The sequence below is a fragment of the Perca fluviatilis genome, chromosome 5, assembly GCF_010015445.1.
Source record: "Perca fluviatilis chromosome 5, GENO_Pfluv_1.0, whole genome shotgun sequence".
NCBI classification, from domain to species: Eukaryota; Metazoa; Chordata; class Actinopteri; order Perciformes; family Percidae; genus Perca; species Perca fluviatilis.
The window spans coordinates 26,764,646-26,783,136 of NC_053116.1; the positions used below are offsets into that span (position 1 = coordinate 26,764,646).

Below are 18,491 nucleotides of genomic sequence, written 5' to 3' on the forward strand. Positions count from 1 at the left end.
AAGGATATTTGAGTCAGGTATGGCTGCAGCCTGGAGACCTCCCGTCTCATGCCCTCCCGGCTTGGTGCTGTCCGTGAGCTTCGACTTTTCAAAATAAAACCTTGCGTCTGGTCCGCTATGTTTTCGTACGGTGTTTTTTCTATGTTTTTGAACTAAACAGTACAGCAATCATGCTAATGAATAACATTATTTTTTCAGCAGATGTCTTAGTTACAACACGATGGAGCTAGCAAAGCAGTTTTGTGTTTATATGTGCGAGCGGAATTTATTCAGTTTGGGAAATCCCATGGTCTCTAAAGCTGAACAGGGAGGGACCTATCTGCTAGCGATAGGGGCCGAGACTGAGAGAGCTACATGGAGCTACATGGATAATTATGCACCAAACAAGCCACTTTGAAATTTTGCTGTTCTCATGAATACAAAAGTTGGGTGACCCTCCCCCCTAGACTTAAAAAAATTGGATGACCCTCCCATCAACAAAGAATAAAAAGACAAGACCCTCCCCTATTTTCCTCAGGTGGTCCATTCCATAAATACTGAACGGTCCCTAAAATCACATTAGCTTTAAGGTTACTTGAGATGGAGAATAACAACAAGTGACAGAGCCCCTGTTTCCTAATCAGAAGACTCCAAGTAAGCTACTGAAAAACTAGATTTTTACATGTAAACTGCTAAAATCAATGGTATTATCAGATCCAGGGCAAAATAATCATAACACAATTAGCTGTTCACTGCTGTTGTTGCTTGATAATGGATTGTTGATTTGGGATTGTGTTTACCCTTTACTCGCTCTCTCTGTTCATCTCTGTGTGTCGAGTGTCGGCGGTCGGTACACGGGAACCCCGGGGTCAACCAGAGGAGGGCGACCTCTGATGATGTCAGCAGCCTTCTCTGCCATCATGATGGTCGGAGCGTTCAGGTTGCCGCTGACAATGCTGGGCATGATGGAGGCGTCGACCACACGCAGCCGCTCCAGCCCCAGGACGCGCGTGTTCGAGTCGACAACCGCCATCGGGTCGGATGGCGAGCCCATCTTGCAGGTGCAGGACGGGTGGTAGGCGCTGTCAGCTTTCTGCCGAACAAAAGCGTCAATGTCGGTGTCGGATTGGACCTGAGGACCGGGTTGGACTTCGCTACCACGGAACGGGTCGAAGGCCTTCTGGGTGAAAATCTCTCTGGAGAGTTTGACACACTCCCTGAACTCCCACACATCAACATCTGGGAGGAGAGGAAATTTTTATTTTTAAATGGATTTAATATCATCAGTTTAACCCAACTCCAGGTCTCATAGAGTTTGTTCTCTTGGGAAATAGACTGAATCTTACCGGTGGAGAGATAGTTTGGCTGGAGAATTGGGTGATCCAAAGGGTTGGCGCTCTTCAGCTTTATCCAGCCGATACTGGTGCTTCTCATTGGACCGACATGAACCTACGGCACAAACACAAACACTCATCTCTATGGTATGTTTTGTATTCGAACTTCCAAGCCATACCGTACTGTTAGACTTTCTTCTCTCCACACTGACGGTGAGAAGATCCCTTCCTTACGCAACTTCACTGTAAGAGACAACTAAACCAACATATATCTGTGACCTTATTTGTGCAATGCAAGCCCTTCTGGTGCATCACGAGCAACCACACTGATAAATCAGAGTTTCTTCCAAACTCTGACTCAGTGTTTTTTTCTGCTAAGTGACAAATGTGTTTTTGACTATGCCTACATTCAGTTAACACTTTCAACACAACGGCTCTATTGTTTTGTTGTTTGTTCAGTTCTACAGATGTTACCCATTATGCCATTTCCTGTTATAGCATTCGGCATGCATGGTTCCCGCACACATTAACTCATGAAATAAACCTGCCCATTCTTCAAACACAAATAACCCAAAGCCTTCAGTGGAACTTCATCAGAAATCCAATGAATATAAAGTACCTCCTAACTCGCAGGTATACTTCTCTGGAAAACAGCTATACATAATGTCACTGCACTGACTCTCGGGAAATATCAAAGAAGCGAAATAGTGAAATAGTGAATACAGCCCGCACACACACACACACACACACACACACACACACACACACACACCTGATATGCCTCGACCTTGGAGGCAACTCGTCCGTGGTCGATGACCTGCGAGGGCAGGAAGTGAAACTGGATGTCGGGGTGTGTGACGTGTGGCCGACTGCGGATGAACCCTCCACTCTCCAAGTGGGCTGTTGCGCCGTAACCTAGGGGACAGTTGTCATGGTAATTGAGATGGTGGGACATGGTGTAGACACGTCAAAACTCAGATACTTCACCTTTTTTTTTTTTTTGCTGTGTAGTGATATTTCTCATGATATTTTTGCACCTGTGTTGTATGTGTATGAGTTGCCAGGGGTGTGATCTATTTAGTTTGTGTCTGTGATTGTGAAGGTGTGTGTCAAGTCTTAAGACTGTCTGGCTGATACACCACCTCACACAACGGCAGCATTTCCTGCCATGACCACCTGTACCAAGCTCACCCACTAGCCCACAGTCTGTATTCTGTGCCAGTTAAAGTGCCCATATTATGAAAAAAGATTTGGGTTGTTATTTTGTGTGCTTCCACATGCATACAAACGTGGAAAAAAACAACAACATCCATGCTGTTTTGAGTGAAATACGGGTTTCTGAATGTGTCCTGCCTTTAGCTAGCTGATGTGATCCTTAGCTAGCTACTGTGCATGTGTGCCTCCCAACAAAGATGGGATAGAAGTGCGATGCCTCACTCTGTAGCTAAAACAGAGAACTGAACACACAGAGTGAAAAGAGGATCTGCAACAATATGCAGTACAACAAAAATATGTTTTTTTTGAAAATTAAACCATGTAAACCTTCTGGTACAACCTCAAAATACAATTATGAACCTGAAAATGAGCATAATATGGCCACTTTAACATCACATTTCACTACATGATTTGTCAGTCCTGATTAAGAAAGCTCTTTAAAAGAACCCTGTGGTGGAATTTCCAGAAACACCATGTTGTGTTATGATGACGACTAAAGGGAAAGCTTAGACAACATCAGGTCATTCATAGGTCACAGGTCAGGGGACGAGATTATTCGGCCAGTCTCTAATAACCAAACCTGTTCATGTATAAGCAGCTGCATGATAAGGGAATGTTTTGTCTCAGGACTGTCTCCTTTTGGAGGTCGGTGGGCCAGCCACACTTTAGCATACTTTCAAGAGAGAGAGAGGATGAACTAGGCTTTAGCATCTGTGTTTAGGCAACTGCAATATATTTGTTTACCTTTACAGGTAACTTCAGAGAGTTGGGAAGGCACTGCACAATAACACACCGTGGTTAAACTGTACTGCCTGCTTAATTGTCTCCTCAATTGAGTGTTCATTAAATGCTTCTGTGTAAGTCCTACGTCTCCTGAACCTTATTCATGTATGTGAAATGAGTTGTGCTGCTCCTGAGTTTTTCCTTAACAACCCCCATGATTGCTGTTGTGATATAAATAGCGGCCTCTCTGCCCCGTATCTGCCCACCTGCAGCCTTTGAAGAGAACCAATGCTGCAGGCCGGTACACCGTTAACCCCCGGGCCACACAGCCTGCATGAGCAGCGCGTGACGGCTACCTCGCTGAAACTGCTGCGGCTCGCACATGTGTGCAGTCCACATAGACAGTGTTGCTGCTGCGGCGCTGCTGAAGCGCTGCTTACCTTTCTACATTGAGTTTGCCTATGGTAATGGCTATGAATAATAGAAATTCACAATTTTTTGTAGAACATTTGGGATAATGTGTGTGTTTTGGTTACCAGTAAACAGAGCGAGCCACTCCAGGCCTATCTTGACCATGTGGAAAGGTTTCTGGGCCTTGTACAGGGTGATAGGCTGCGTGCACTGCTGCTGGACGTACAGCTCCAAATGATCCTGCAGGTTACTGCCAACACCTGAGAAACAACAGAGACAAGAGAGGAAGGCAACGAGAGAGAGGCATTATTACCAGTCATTATAATACAATGCACCCCAGGCCTGGTCTGTTTGTAAGCATGGAACAGGTGGAAATGAATCACTCTTTTATTGTGTTTGATGTGTTTAATGTGGTCATGTGCTCATATTAAAAAAGACTGAAAAACTCTATAACATTTTTTTTCTCCCCATTTCAGTTTTAAATGCTTACATAGTAAAATAAAGTGCACAAAATGTACCTGGTAAGTGCTGAACTACAGGGATGCCAAGTTGTTTCAGGTCATCAGCGTTTCCCACTCCAGACAGCATGAGAAGCTGAGGGGAGTTAATGGCTCCTCCACTTAATATCACCTCTTTATCTGCAAATGCCTAAAGAGTGAGCAGTATAAACAAATGAGTGAATGATTGAAACATCCATGTTTGCAGCTATGTGATTAGGCACAGTAGTGCTTTGATTTAAACGCTAACGTCAGCATGCATCTTACCCTTTTCTTTTGTCCTTTCTGTGTGTATTCTACACCCACGGCGCGGTTGCCATCAAACAGGATCTTGGTGGTCAAGCAGTGCACCTCTGTCTTCAGGTTGGGCCGACCCAGAACAGGTCTCAGGTAGGCACTCGCTGTGCTCCACCTCTTTCCTGGACAGATTTGGGCAATGAGATGTAGACTATGCTAAAAGATGTATCAATGCTTATTGGTTAGAGAAGTTCCTTTTTCTTTTAACCTTTAAAAATAGTCATGTCCATCCAGCCCAAGCCCTCCTGTTGGTGTCCGTTCATGTCATCAGTGAAGGGGTATCCTGCCTGCTGCCCCGCCTCAATGAAAGCTTTATGAAGGGGATGGTTGGTCTTCCCTCTGGACACATGAAGAGGTCCGCTGCCTCCCCGGTACCTAAGGTACACACAAGAAAAACAAACTGAATGAGTAGGCCTGTCGCGATAGTCAATAAATCAATTAATCGCACGATTAAAAAAAAATCAGCTCGATGGAGGCGGTGGAGACAGGCTCGGACATGACCGCCACGGGCTGCTGTGGACTTGTCAGTCTCGCAAGCGGTTTCAGGAAAGTGGCTGCATGTGTCCGACAATGCACAGAGCATTAACCGGTACAAGTGAACTGAGACTCCGTTATCTGCTTGTCGGTCAACGGTTAATGATCGGTTATTTAATTTCATTGTGCTTTCTTTTGGAAGGCTGGCTGCCAAAAATCGCCACTTACTAGCTAATTAATTAGCCTGAGGTAAATGATAGCTATCAGTAAACAGAAGTGATGTGGTGGCTGGCGTATGGTGTGTGTGTATGTGTGTGTGTGTTAGGGCTGGGCGTATCGATCTAAATATCGAAAGTATCGATACCAAGATGAGTATTGGTATCATTGATACTGTCGTGATGAGATCGATACTTTTGTTGCAGTTTCTCTCCGAGTTCATGCGAGCACAGCGTCTCTCCAAGTCTGTGCGCAGTGTGCAAACAGCGTCTCTCTCTCTCTCTCTCTCTCTCTGCCCCCAACCCCCCCCCAGCTCTGCCGGAGGCGGAGAGTGGAGAGTCAGAACAGCGAGAGAAGCCCGTGATGATTGCGGAAAGAAAGAGAAGCGCTGTGTGGAGTTTATTCACTCCAGCTGATACGGACACTGCCACATGTGATGTGTGCAAAAAAGTAATTCGCCATTGTGGTAACACCACCAATTTGCATTACATTGTTATATTTATATTTTGTTATATTAATTTATTATTTTTATACCGTTACATTTTTTTATATTGTTCTAGTTAGTAAATAAAAACATTTAGATTTGCCTAAAATCTTTGTCCTGTGTTTTATTTTATCATAATCATAATCAACTGACTAAAGGCAAAATCACAAAATGATTCAATGATCGTGACGTTACAAGTAAAAAGTATCGGTATCTGTATTGGTATCGGCGATACTAGCCCTGTATTTACTTGGTATCGGATCGATACCAAAATTCCCAGTATCGTGTGAGTGTGTGTGTGTGTGTCGGCCCGCCCCCGCGAAGCTCTGACCTGCAGACTAGGCCTGGCAAACCCGGTTCCTTTTAAGGATTCGGGTTATTCTGAGTCACTCACTAAACTGATTCAAGTGCGAGTCACTTGAATCACTTGAGTCAGTATTGCTAAATCGCCAAGAAAACTCAGTCCTACTGCGCACACCCACTCGCCACCTCATGCAGGTGCTCACAGGAGAGCCATTTAGTCACGGAAAAGAAAACGTTTTGAACCAGACTGTTTATTTATTGTCTTAACTTAGTGTAGCCTAAGCAACATATAGGCTTTCAATTAGAGCTGGGCAATATATCAATATTATATCGATATCGTGATATGAGACTAGATATCGTCTTAGATAATGGATATCGTAATATCGTAATAGAGCATAAGTGGTGTCTTTTCCTGGTTTTAAAGACTGCATTACAGCAAAGTTATGTCATTTTATGAACTCACCAGACTGTTGTAACTGTTCTATTATTTGCCTTTACCCTCTTAGTCATTATATCCACATTACTGATGATTATTTATCAAAAATCTCATTGTGTAAATATTTTGTGAAAGCACCAATAGTCAAAACTACAATATCGTTGCGGTATCGATATTGAGGTATTTGGTCAAAAATATCGTGATATTTGATTTTCTCCATATCGCCCAGCCCTACTTTCCATGCAGACATAGAAACAGGAACGGAGAAATGCTAGCAGTGAATACATTATTTTATTTTTTTTTATCGACTGTGTGCTCGACCTAATTGCATTTCAACATAATACATTTTTACACCAAACCTACAGTATGCCTAGCTAGGCTATGTGCAGAACATTATAGGTTATTTCAGAAGTGAAAGAATGGCTTTTGTTGTCGATTTGCTTTACCCTGAGCTCGAGGAGAGACTTCACTCGCTTGTCTGAATTAATCAGATCCGGCTGATTCGCGAGTTCCAGTGTTCAATATTCTTTAGAAATAAAAGTGTATTGATCTTTGAAAAGGTGTACCTGCATTATTATGCCATTATATTAGATGAAAATGGTCTCAGAACGACAATATTATCGTTTATCGCAATAATTTCTGGGAAAATTTATCGTCCAGCCAAATTTTTTATCGTGACAGGCCTATGAATGAGTCCCAAAGATGAGAGCAGTTCCATTTCAAAATGTGAAAATCTATCTATGGGAATCGTGTATAGGTATTCAATGATCAACATTGCAACAATATTAAAAATGTGTATTACCAGCTGTGCTACCTTTTGTAGAAAGCTGTGTACATGTAGTTATGGGATAACTTGGAACATTTAAAAACCCCAGCATCAGTCAGGCTTGGCATTGACATTATGTTGAGTAATGAGTAGGTGTTTTCCTTCCTGCTTTTAAGATTTGGTTATGCAGTACTCGGTGGAAGCATTATGTTAATCTACCACTGCAGGATCCGTTTTCCATGGATGCATGGGATGATAATTCCAGTCTCTGATAAATTACACAACATAGTATATAATACAATCTAATTTCTCTGTCTTTCACCATAGCACAGACAGACACATGCATCACTTCAACCTGTGATACCTAGAATGTCACTTGTTTCCATTCTTTATCATTCTGGTAAACACGCAGGTTAATATCTGAGCTGCCATTTACCTTCTTCATTTGCATGTTTCCCAGTTTCTTGTGCTATAATTAGATTTATGACGCACTGCATTTAACCTTAGATGCTCATGACCAGGCAATGTGAGAGCTTCACTGTGCCCCTACACATTACATTTACCACCCAGGACGCATTCTGCCGCATCAAGCCTGGTGAGTCTGTAGGACTGAGGCACTAGCACTGCCAGAGTTAGGGTTCCACTCAAACTCGGTCCATGCATATTAAAATGATTTGATAACAAGTTAAAGGATACTCCAATGGCCTTCGGATAAAAAAAAAAAAAAGTCCTGCAGATATTTTTGTTAGGTACCTGTTTTCTCCCAGCTCATGACACTGAGCTTTCCTAAAGTAAGGCAGACAGTGTTCATAATCCCAGCCCTCTGCCCCCTCTGTCTGCCAGCGATTGTAGTCTTCAGCGTGTCCACGAATGTACACCATGGCGTTGAGTGAAGAGGACCCGCCCCAGACACGGCCCCTCGGCCAGTACATCACCCGGTTGTTTAAGTGGGCCTGAGGTAAAGTGTGGTAGTACCAGTTATACCTGATGAGAGAAGAAAATGAAAAGACATACAGCATGGCATTAAAATGGAACCAATATCTGTCTGTTTATCGTTATTATAATGAGACTGATATGAAATGCTGGACTAATAAATTGAACCAATGTGATACATAGATAATTTGTTTAAATGACATATCTATGTTTCATGTATTGTAGCTTTAATAGTCTAAAATAGCATAAAATCATATTTGAATTTTTGTGCATTTCTATAAGTAATAATTCATTTTATTCTATAATGACAGAACGTATTTCCTTCTTTCATGTTTACAAAACCTCTAAGTGAGTAAACTGTGTGATAGCAATTACAGTGGAGTTTTACAGTGGGGCGTTGGTAAAAAAAAAAAGTCACATAATTTTAAAATTGTACACGTCCTCTGTATTTGTGCTGAAGTTGTATATAGGTTTGCACACGCTTGGAAACAGTATGTGTAGAATGGCAAGGGAAACACATCAGCACCAAGACATTATTTATTAAGGAATTGTTTAGCTACTGTACTTGTCATCACAGAGGTTGTAGGTCAGCGCAGCGGGCATGTGGATCTTCCATGAGAGTCGTAAATTGCCTAACACCATGTCCTTAGGCCCAGCCTCCAGCTGCAGCACAGACTCATGGGTATCCTCACTGAGACGGTTGGCAAGGACGCAGCCCGCTGACCCTGCTCCAACAATGATATAACTGTAGGACGGTGTTTTCTGATTGGCTGTAGGTGATGATGAAGCGTTCAAATGAGCAGCTGTGGCACTAAAGCATCTGTAATGGTTTGAGGAGGCGCAGAAGAAGGACTGGCCCATGTTTCTGGTCCTGGGGACAAATTCTAGCAAACCGGTAAACAGGCACCTGCCATCCCTTGTAAATCTCCCTCGAGTCACAACTCGTCGGGCTCCAGTTTGGCCTAAATTGGCCAAAAACGACATCCTGCTTCTGGGAGGGCTTTCTTCATTCACTGTAAATCACAACAACACACATTAAAGGATGCACTTGAGGGGGCAGGCTGGAACTGGGACTCAAACTAGTGTATCTGACAGTGTTGAATTAACTTTAATAATTACAAAACTACTATCGGGCTGTCAAAATGTTTAATGAAAAGGTAAAACACTGGCTGAAACTAGGGCTGCACGATATGAGGAAAATATCTAATTGCGATTATTTTTACTGATATTGTGATTGCGATATGATTCACGATATTGGAGTGAATGATCGTTTTTGTATCATTATTATGAAAGAAATTAAAATGATTATAGTGTGATTTTTGCGAGGATCTGTACCAAACAAAGATTTTTTTCTTTAGTCTGTAGGATATGATTTGTAGGCCGGGACGTCTCTGCAGCACCACAATACAGAATGGTTTGACACATATTTTGCCATTAACAAATATTGTGCCCCCCTGCAATTTGGATATTGCACTAGTCCATATTGCAAATTGATACAATTGCGATTAATTGTGCAGCCCTAACTGAAACCAAACCAAACTAGCTATCACTGATCTCTGATCACGTACTTGTGCAGGGATTCATGCACATGGACACGTATGCAGATAGAAGAAAAGATACACATAGATAAACATACATACTCATAAAGACTATGTGCATGCATGCACATAGACACACTCATTAAATTATGCACATTACCATTATTGAGGAAAATACACAAGTGCACACATACACATATACAACACATGTAAAATTATTGTAATGGGATGTAAATATTGTCATTGATATGATCATGCCACATATATGAGACACTTTTTATTATGTGCTCAATTTAACTAATTATCGTGTTATTGAAACCTGTTAAAATGCCTTTGGCATTGTCCCTGACAAATAAACTAATAAATAAATATAAACAGGTCCAAAAGTAACACTCATCTGTGTACTATCCTGCTAAGTGTGCAGACTGTGGGTTACAGAGAGGCTTTTGGTTAATATGTTATTTAATATTACTTCAGCCACACCTTGTCCTTCTTATAGTCCTAATTCATTCTTTTAAAATGACCGGCAGTTAAATGAACAACTAGAAATACCTGACCTAAGAGCCCCGGTTATTTATCATTTGTGTCTCAACCAGTATTTCGCTCCTCTGTGCTGCAGTAAGTGCAGAAAGATCATACCTAGTCAGGTTAAAAAGGAAATGTGATCATTTTGTCATTTTGTGCAGAGGAGCATCAGGAAAGCTTTTGTCTGCGTGTGCGTGTGAGTGTGAGTGTGAAGTCTACTGTGCAAAATGTTACAGAGCAAAGGTTGCAATCAAGCTGATCTTGACTGTAAATGTTTTATTAAAGGGAAATAGTGCATTTACTCCATGGAGAATTTAGTCTTCCTCATTCAAGGAAAAGGCAGGAACGTAGGTCAGGAATAGGTCATAGCAATAAGCCAACCAATGACCAGATGAACTCAGCAAACAGCCTGAAATGTCGGCAAATACCTTCTAATAAACGGAGACGCCATACTTATGTTCAACACATTTTACGCATGAAGTCTCCAACTTTCACTAACTTATTTTGTAAGGCTAGCCTGAATTAAATGTTCACGATGAAAGGCCGATTTCGTAACTGTTACCTTATCAGTGTTACAGTCTGGAGTCTAACTTCTACAGTACCGAGCTACATTTTAGATACATTACTGCTTGATACATCACCTTCCAAAGGCTTCGGTTTTAACACGTTTACAGTGTAGTTATTACCGTTAGAGGGATAAGGCTTATGTTGACATCGCTGTTGAGACTTTTTTAGGGACTTGCCGTCAGGTTTGGATAGATTAGATTGACCATTTCCGTCGTGGTTTATAGCAGTGCAAGGGAATAACTGCATGTAGGTTAACTTAACTTTACAAACTTCGTTTAATTTAAACCGAGGTGAGGCCGGAGTAGTTTAACGCCAACATAGACGCGAGCATGTGAATTAAGCAGCAGAAAAAGCAGACCTTACCTCGCCAACTCTTCTTTCCAATGAAAGTAACGTAGCTGAGCTGAAAACGGTCGTGGGCGGGGCTTAGTGTGGTGGGCCGATTTAAAACAGAATAAAACCAGCGTGTCACTGACCGTACGTTCAACAAGTACTCCGGTAACCAGGCAGACGCTTTGGATTGTTGGAGTGTAGGCTACGTAGCTCTATCCCTTATTTTTCTATTTATTTATTCAAGTTATACTTTTTTTCATTAAGGTCCAACAGGTGCTGATGATGTGGGGAGCCTCGCTGTTTTTTTTCTACTATGTCGTGGCCCAGGGGACATCAGATGAAATTGTAAGTTGTCGACTTTGGCGACTGAGCCATCAGTTGTTTCTGTTCAAATTAAAACTTGATTTCAATAATCTATTTCTGGCATTTCTTTGCAGAAAGTGGAGTGTTCTAAATTTCATGGTAAGAGGAAAACTCTCAACTCTATAGTAGCCTAATATCATGATGGTTTTTGGTTTGATCCAAAACAGTGTTTAAAGCTATTTTGTACAGTTTGATTTGATTCTATTCTCCAGTGTCGTTTCCATAACAATGGAACACGAGGCAGTATGACACAAGTGGAAATTCCATTACCTCTAAATATAAAGACTAACGAATATAAAGAAGAGGGCTGATATGAAATGCAATTGAATTGAATTGACATCTGATAACTGTAAATCTCAGAGAATAATAATATACACATTATAAATTGGGAGCACCATGCACTGTTGTCTCATGTTCCAGGTTCCAGTTTTCCTCCTGTCAGTGATACCTCTCCATCTTTCCTGGCGGACCTGAGAGTGGAGCGGATGACAGTGGGAGGAGAAGATATGATGAACATCAGCTGGGCAATCAACATTGATGGTGGGAGACAACACATTTTATTTTTCCACATGGGAACTTATAAAACCATTTGACCATTGTGAACCATTGTGAAAAATGTCCAATTTCAATAACATAACTGTAATGCAGAAATGAAGATCTCAAAAGGAATCATTTAATATAGAAAATCATCAACATTAAAATTATGAATTCTCCATAACTAGAAATACAAGATACATGAAACACTGAAACCAAGAATAATCAAAAGCTTATAGCAGGTATGAGACAGAAAGAGCCCCCTTATGGTAGAGAAACAGCAACATTTTTTATTTTTATTGATGAAACATGACATAATGACATGACACAACTGATGTGTAAACAGTGGCATGTACAACAGAAAACATTCACTGTGACAATCAACACATATGGACATTGTTAAGCCTAAACAACAACAATAAGGGTTGTGGGTGAGTTATGAGGATACGGAGGTGCATGTCTTGGTGTCCGCTTTGTCTATGAGTAGTAGGATGTTTATATTTGTGTTTAAATTGTTTGTAAGTGTGCTTGTGAGATGATTGTGATTAGAGATATGAGAGAAAAATAAGATGGAATATATAATATAGGCTATTTATTATTTATACTGTCTTTTGTCAAACAGGATCTCTGACATTTTCTCTCTCTTTGCAGCTAGTATTGGAACTCTGACAAGCACTCGGATCGCAATTGGAGGGGAAGACTACCGCTGTGAATACAAACCAGTTTTGGCCACGGCAGGCCTCAGCTCAGACAAGGTATCATGGATTGCATCTTGACTCATACATGTCTGTAGGTTTAATCAGCGATTGTCTGCACAACATACGTTGAAATGAAGTGAATTGATACACCTACCAAACGCTATATGAGGTTGAAAAGATGAAATTCAATGGAACTTTTGTTATCTTTCCAAATCTAGAAATGGTTTCATTATTTAGTAAAAGCAAGCTATGGCGACATCGTCATCCAAGCTGCCAATCTCCCTTTGCCTCCACCAAACAGCGGTCACGCCTATAAGTATATCACGATCGATATACCTCGTCCAGCAGGTAAGTTCATTTTTGTATTGTCAGCTTTTTTGATAGTCAATTAAAATTTTATTTGAGTAAGGTTTGTTATCCACACTCTAAGGCATGAAAGTCAGTACGAGTCAAAAGCATAACGTAGGTAATATCAGGGCTAATCGTCAAAACATGTGACGGGTGCGGGATAAAGATATTTAATGTGTTTTGTAATCTCAGTTATGGCTGCTATGTTGTTTCCATACAGACAGCATGATGTGGAAAGTATTCAAATGTTTAAACCTTCTTTTCTAGTTAATTCAGGTGTTACATCAAAGCCTACTACAGGTCCTACAGGTAAGCAATCTTGTTTGCTGGTGAATGTGTGTACAGTATATGTTTATATATAATGTATAGGCCTAGTACTTTACAACAACGATGTTGATAATTCTATTTTTACATTTTTTTTTATTTCACAGCAACAGAGATCACATATTTAGGTAAGAATCACAATTATACAAAGCACTGTTAGTACAATCTCAATATAATTAATCAATGTAATATGTTTTGCGTGTATGTGTTTGTCTGTGATGGCTTAGAGAAATCAGCTGTCCCTGATAATGGCGACTTCACGAGCACAGTGGTGGGTGCCATTTTTGGAGGACTGGCCGGTTTGATGATCCTAAGTTCCTGCTTCATAATCTGTAAATACAACACTTTTTTTAAAGACATTTTGATGAAAGAACGCCTAGGCAACAAAATAGCAGATGTTGAATGGAAAAGATGCTCAACTTAAAGGGAAATTTCACCGCTGGAAAGCTGAATATATCTTAAATGGGGTCACTAATGTAGTAGAAATGTGAAAAGAAAATTGAAATTGGTGCCTTCTAGGCTGAGATAAGCCAGAAAATGTGTTTTTGGCTCATATGGATGAAAGACACCAAATCCCAGAATGCACTTGCTTTGCTGCTGTATGAGGCCACTCCCAAGCCACGCCTACCCTTTACAGACAGACAGTGAGACGATCAACTCAACAAGTGTGTTTTATTGTCATTTCAACCATATACACGAAAAAACGTTTCACCGTGGCTCAAGTGGTGTTACACATTTAAAACAAGCTTTTTTTTTGCCACAGCTGATACATTATCCGGACTTCTTTCAGCGGATTGATTGATAGCTCCAGAGTGAACAGAACTGTGTCCATGGCAACGCTCTGCTATGCATGGCAACGGTGTGTTATCCTTAGCAACGGTCTGTTATGTAAGGGTTAATGCCCAACGAGGTGTCCATTGTCAGGTATTAATGGACGACGGCGAGGCGTGAACCGTCCGACGCGCAGCGGAGGACGGTTGCCTCCGCCAAAGTCCATTAATACCTGACAATGGACACCTCGAAGGGCATTAACCCGCTTATACCATGGTCACTTGCCAAATAACACATTTTTAACACCGCATTCTACATTAGAATTCAACCAAGCCATGTAATAAAAGAAGGCTAACACATAGCTACTAGCATTAGCTTTTGGTGGGCTGTGGTATAAACATCGAGTATAAACACAACCGTACATTTGCGTGGGATGTAGCTAGAATTGTCGGCATTTTACAGTCACAAACTCCACCAGCAGTTAGCAGTTAGTTGGATACAAATCACCCCATTTCTGCAACAGGCAGTCCGGGGTAACACAGCCCACCTCCACTAGTAGTCTTACCCGGTGACAGAGCAGCAGGCTGGATTGTCCACAGCAATATTTCCACAACAACAAAAACACAGCACAGCAGTCTCTGAACTCGCGTTGGGAGTTTCGTTGAAGTTGGATGTAGTCCAGTTTGTTTAATGAGCGGACACTTGCAAGCAGGATTGGTGAACAGATGGCTGGCTAGCGTTAGCTTTCCACCGGCACACTCGTTCAACGCTCCCCGCTGATGAGGTCACTTTACCGGCCACAGGAATCGAGCACTACCGCTGGTCTCCGTGCAGGCAAAGCTCGCGTAGTGTGTGGAGTATTGCGTCTGTAATAAAGTGTCCTGCATATTCTCCGATGTGTTCCAATGTATCCTGGTGGTACACGTGTGTGGTAGTTTGAATGCACATAATTGTTGTGTTCCGGCAATCTCCGGAAAAAGCCGACAGTCCAACCCCCTTTGGGCTATGCGGAAGTGGCTCCTAATACAGTCTGTAGTCTTTTGCCTCCGGTGTCAGTACCCGATCCGTTCCACCGGCACGATCCGTTCTGCGCATGTGCAAGATGACACGTATGCCATGACGTATGCGCAGATGATAATACCGTTTTACGACCTGCCCAATCTGTTCCACGCTAGCCTTCACCGGGATAGCTAACAGCTAATTCGGCTAACCGACAGCCTTCAGTCTAAAATAACGCATGCGCAGAACGGATCGTGCAGGCAGAACGGACAGCTAGATTCAGTCTAAAATAACGTTAAGTCAAACATAATGGGAAAAGCAGGCTACAGCTAAATTAAGACTTTACAGTTATAACAATAAAGACAAGTATTGAGTGATTGTATTTTAAATGAGCACAAGTAGAACTGACGTAACAGCTGTTATATATGTTAACGTTTATTTTCAAGTTTTATTTTGAGGGTCTTTTAAAGTTTACATGCTGTCTCAGCTAGCGGTTAGCCGAATTAGCTGTTAGCTAAACTAACGTTAGCTTAACTGTGGAGGCTAACGGCAGACCGCTACAATCAGCTAGCGGTTAGCCAAATTAACCATTAGCTAAACTAACGTTAGCTTCCCGGTGGAGGCTAACGGCAGACCGCTATAATCACCTAGCGGTCCGCCGAATTAGCTATTAGCTTAGCTAGCGTGGGAACAGATTGGGTAGTGTCGTAAATCCTCGTACCACAGCGCATGCGTGAACATCTTGCGCATGCGCAGAACGGATTGTGCCGGTGGAACGGATCGGGTACTAACAACAGTCAAAAAAACCTCAGATGACGCAAAAATCGTCATTTTGCGTCATCTGAGGCTTTTTTCCAGACCCACAATACAGAGATCTCCCCTCTCAGGGGGACATGAGGGAGGGAAGCATGGTCATTCAAAAATACTACCAGGTTTCTACTGATACAAAGCTTAATGCTAATCGGTGAAGTTTCCCTTTAATGTAGATGCATGGGCTCACTTACCAATCTTGCACTCATGATTTGGATATGTCCTCAGTTACTAGCTACTGGACCAAAATATGTGAAACTTGCAAAATGCTTCCCAACACATTAAGTGCAAATTTCTGTCACATTGCAAAGGAGCTTAGCTGTAACTACTATAGTGGCTACATTTTGTGTTATCTTGCAAAGGAAACATGCTTCCCCTGCTAGATTTGAATGTTTGATAAAAAAAAAAAAGTACTGAAATGTATCAAAGCTTGGGCTAACCACAGACATTCAGAAATCCCCTCTGGGTTATATCACTTGTTTGACACTGCTTCCTGGTGCTGAATATAACTAACCTGTCATTTCCAATGTTTTCTTGCTCTCCAGATAAAAGCTGTGGAACCAACTTTACCAACTCACTGGGTTTCAAAACGTTGCCCACATCTCCCATGGCTTCCATTCCCATCCTGATGGTGTACCCTGCGGAGAATTCAGCCTTCCAGCAGGCCGTGGTGGCCCTAGCAGAGTTCCTGCAGTGGCACGGCGGCTGCAACGTAGCTGTCGACATGTGGCAGCAGGGGAAGATCGCAGAGCTGGGTCCAATGCGCTGGCTGGCAGAACAGGCCAAGGCTGCACACAGAGTGCTCATCGTCTGCCCACAGGTAGATATTGTAAGTTGTATGTCATACTTATCATTTATTTATTTCTTGCCATCTGACCAGGAGTGATTTAAAAAAAGAAAAAAAAACTCTGTTATCTTCTCTCAGTCCTCTTCACAGACCAGCCACTCTCCTCCCAACCACACCTTCCCAGAATCCGCCATCCCAGCAGCAGCTCATGACCTTTACCCACTGATTCGCAACATGGTGGCGAGCCATGCGAAGAGCGCCAGCGACTTGGCTAAGTTCTGGGTGGTGCAGCTGGGCGAGCAGCAGGACAAGAATCCTAGTAACCTGGCACCGGAACTGAGGGCCTGCAAGACTTTTTGTCTGGTGAAGGACTTAAACAAGCTGTGCAGGGGTCTGCATACCCAGAGTCAAGATGAGAAGAAGATATCCGATCTGATCTTCAGACCAGGGAATGCCTACAGTGAAAAGTGTACAGTGAAGTTGAGGGAAGCTGTAGAAAAACTAGGTGGACATCAGCCAAGCATTTTCAGAGAGGTGGAACCATTGAGATCTGTGGTCGCTATTGTTTGAACATCTTTAATGAAAATGTTTAGATTGGCGGATAAAGAGGATGAGTCTGAATAGTTGATAGTGAATAGCTGAGTCTTTTGTTACGCTTTCTGCATTTATTTACTTTACTTTGTTTTAGGTATGGCATAGACCTATGCTGATTTTGGTTACCAAAACACTGGCGCGGACACCACAAAGTGGATATGTGTCTCTGTCAGTATTTCATCTGTGGTTTGAAGCACTGCATACTGTATTTGTCTATTTTGTAATAACCTCAAAGTTTCCCATTTTTTGTTATCCACCTCAAAGATGCTCTGTAGACATTGTAAACTGATGAATAGTAGTACAAAAAATGTTATGTAATAGATTTAAGAAATAATGAATTTGATGTATTCATTTGTTATGTTTATTTAATCTGCAATTCTTAAATATCAATTAACGAGAAAGAGGTGGTTGCTACTCCTGCATCGTGTGCCCCTGAAGGTGATTAATGGGTATAAAATTGGTGATTCATGCCTTTCGTATTGTGTTCGTTGGATAGGCCAAGGGGCCCAGCAGACAAGTGGGAATGTCCCAATTATTTACTAAAGGTCACATATTATGCTTTTCCATGTTTTCTGTCATACCTACAATGTTATAATGTTGTATTTTTTACAAATAATGAGGTAAAGGTATTTTAGACAAATCCCTGCGAGCTAAAGCGTTCAGATTTCCAACTATTCTGAACGCTACGGTTTCAACAGTTTTTTTCTACTCTCGGCTACGTCTTACGCAACTCTGCTGGCCTTCTATGCTTGGTCATCTGCTCAGAGTAGGCAGGACTGGAGTGTTTTTTTTTTTTTTTTTAAACACTGCGGCGTTAACATTGTCCCATGTAACTACATGCTAACGACAGTAAACAATGTCACCTTGGCTGCCAGTGTCGTTAAATTCTCCCCAATTCCGGGTCACATTACTCCTGAAACATTTTCTGTTAGTAGTATTTGGTTTTTGACTGTAGAAATTGCTGCTATAATCTTTTAGTGTCAACTACTAACTAAAGTAGCTAACTTTACATGGCTAACGGCAGTATAAACAATATGTTTCAGCAGTAATGCGACCAATTCTGGGTCACATTACTGCTGAAACATAGCCTGACGTGGTCATACTCAGATTCTAGCTTCCCGACCTCGAATTTTGTGGGCGGGGCTAAATTCGGCTGGCATCCAGGCTAGCTGAAACATGTCCGAGGGATTAAAGCATGTAAACATGTTCTAGTACAAGTATAGCCTAATCTT

General features: G+C 41.8%; 2 protein-coding genes across 4 annotated transcripts; one reads left to right on the forward strand and one right to left on the reverse strand.

Moving 5' to 3' along the window:
• Positions 1-443: 443 nt before the first annotated feature.
• Positions 444-11,160, reverse strand: chdh (choline dehydrogenase). 2 transcript variants are annotated; one of them, XM_039801759.1, is made up of 10 exons: positions 11,062-11,160; positions 8,634-9,081; positions 7,889-8,119; positions 4,665-4,831; positions 4,427-4,578; positions 4,181-4,310; positions 3,788-3,922; positions 2,086-2,228; positions 1,326-1,428; positions 444-1,218 (listed from the first exon to the last, which is right to left on the reverse strand). In XM_039801759.1, exons 2-10 carry the CDS (start codon positions 9,050-9,052, stop codon positions 800-802), a joined length of 1,899 nt encoding a protein of 632 aa, XP_039657693.1. In that variant the 5' UTR covers positions 9,053-9,081; positions 11,062-11,160; the 3' UTR covers positions 444-799. The 2 variants fall into 2 exon arrangements, with proteins under 2 accessions (XP_039657693.1, XP_039657694.1); XM_039801760.1 differs by lacking the exon at positions 11,062-11,160 and adding an exon at positions 10,818-10,836.
• A 4-nt stretch (positions 11,161-11,164) lies between these two features.
• LOC120559767 lies at positions 11,165-18,387 on the forward strand. Of its 2 annotated transcripts, none has more exons than XM_039801761.1 (10): positions 11,165-11,376; positions 11,469-11,493; positions 11,815-11,934; positions 12,580-12,683; positions 12,845-12,974; positions 13,242-13,283; positions 13,406-13,426; positions 13,526-13,630; positions 16,424-16,707; positions 16,804-18,387. In XM_039801761.1, the coding sequence occupies exons 1-10, from the start codon at positions 11,311-11,313 to the stop codon at positions 17,233-17,235; spliced, it is 1,329 nt and encodes a 442-aa protein (XP_039657695.1). In that variant the 5' UTR covers positions 11,165-11,310; the 3' UTR covers positions 17,236-18,387. The 2 variants fall into 2 exon arrangements, with proteins under 2 accessions (XP_039657695.1, XP_039657696.1); XM_039801762.1 differs by having other exon boundaries at positions 11,166-11,376; positions 16,424-16,698.
• Positions 18,388-18,491: the final 104 nt, after the last annotated feature.